The sequence below is a fragment of the Austrofundulus limnaeus genome, unplaced genomic scaffold, assembly GCF_001266775.1.
Source record: "Austrofundulus limnaeus strain Quisiro unplaced genomic scaffold, Austrofundulus_limnaeus-1.0 Scaffold564, whole genome shotgun sequence".
Taxonomy (NCBI): Eukaryota; Metazoa; Chordata; class Actinopteri; order Cyprinodontiformes; family Rivulidae; genus Austrofundulus; species Austrofundulus limnaeus.
In genome coordinates, this window is record NW_013952966.1 from 255,569 (window position 1) to 257,172 (window position 1,604).

Genomic DNA, 1,604 nt, shown 5'->3' on the forward strand with positions numbered 1-1,604 from the left:
TGATTCAACCACTCAACCACTAGATGTCGCTGAAAACAACAAATCCTACACACTGTGCCTTTAATGGAAACACTGCAATTGCAAAACTGTGTTTTTTCGACATTAACAGAATATCGACAAAGTTTTGTGCACATTTGCAATGGAAATGCAGCTACTGACTCTCAGTGAACTAACTTATGGTGTCTTTGTGATTATTTTCATAGATTGTAACYTTTCAGTTCAAAATTAACAAAATATTCCTTCAACGTTTTGTGAACTTAAACAAGTAGGTTTGTTTTGATTTTGTCGATTTTTATTTTTTTTCACAAACGACTTTTGAACACTGTAAGACCCAAMAGAAATGCACACCTGTCCATCAATGAGCGTCCACGCTCCGGGGACTTTGTCGTGGCCACGGATCCAGTTGTGGATGGCTTCAGCTGGCTGGGCCAAGTTCAACTGGGGGACACGAGGAGAGGCCAGAGTCAACACAGATCAGTTTCACATCTGACAGACTGCCTGCAGCTCCCTGAGCACAGGAAACATCCAGTGGAAAACTAACCTCCTGACTAAGAATAGCACACGCTRCAACGTGGCGCTGACCAATCAGAAGGCAGTTAGGACAAGCTTCGCCTCTGTTTTTCTACTAACCAGCATGAACCAATCAGAAGCTGCTGTTTCACTRCTCTACATGAGCCACACTGTAAATTTTCACAGAGCTCACTGAATGAGGATGTTATGGTGTGGGACACATGAGTGTTGGCAGAAATTATCTTTCAACTAAACGTTTTCCAAACACTTATAAWCAAGTTCAGCCTCTATAAAACTGGCTGAATTATGTTTATTCTGATGTTTTCTAATGTCACTTAGTGGTGACAGTCATTTGAAACTGAATTGACTCCAAACATTAATCAGTGGTACATGAGCACTCTGTGATTATTCCTTGACGTTCACTCAAATCCATCCAGAGGTTCATATAAYATTTTGCTAACAGACRTTGTCAGTGGACTTCAAATAGATAATAGGCGAATGTTAAACACAGATCTTGCACAGTCTGGTAGTGATCGGAGTATGTTTGGATCACTCTCAGCTACTACAACACATTATAGCTCAACACTGATTTAATTATAACTTCTTCTGTGTTTTTTAAAGTTAGTTAGATGTGGCAGAAGTCTTGATTCTTGTTGAATCAAAAAAAAATCAGCTGTATAAGTAGATCCAATGATTATTTATTTATTTTTGTTAAAAACTATCCAGTTGTTCAAGAAGAATTTTGCAAACAGACCCAAAAATATAACCACACAGACAAGGGCCAAAACCAATATTGTTCATTTTCAACCTTTGGCAGCAGCCATTAAGGATTCATCTATAAATCTCAAAGTACCTGAAAATCGGGGTAATTGCAGAAACGGGTATGTAACCCATGCATAAATATTAAACAATGTTTATAAAGTCAAACAGTGAACAAATATTTAGTTTTGCTGATTTTTTTGCCCAGGGTTTTCACACTCAAAGGCTAGAACTGTTAAAACACGACTGTACGAATGATGTGATGTGTTAGAACAGTGTTTCCCAAAGTTGGGGTCGGGACCCCACTTTGGGTCCCGACCAACTTTGGGAAACAC

The 1,604-nt window shown here is 38.9% G+C and overlaps 1 protein-coding gene across 1 annotated transcript in view; it reads right to left on the reverse strand.

The window, feature by feature from the left end:
- The window catches only part of aldh1l2 (aldehyde dehydrogenase 1 family, member L2), a gene marked incomplete in the record, with an annotated part of 44,459 nt that overhangs the window by 28,782 nt on the left and 14,073 nt on the right, over positions 1 to 1,604 (reverse strand). Inside the window, 1 exon segment of the mRNA XM_014026528.1 lies at positions 349 to 438. Within this exon segment, the coding sequence (XP_013881982.1) occupies positions 349 to 438 (90 nt within the window).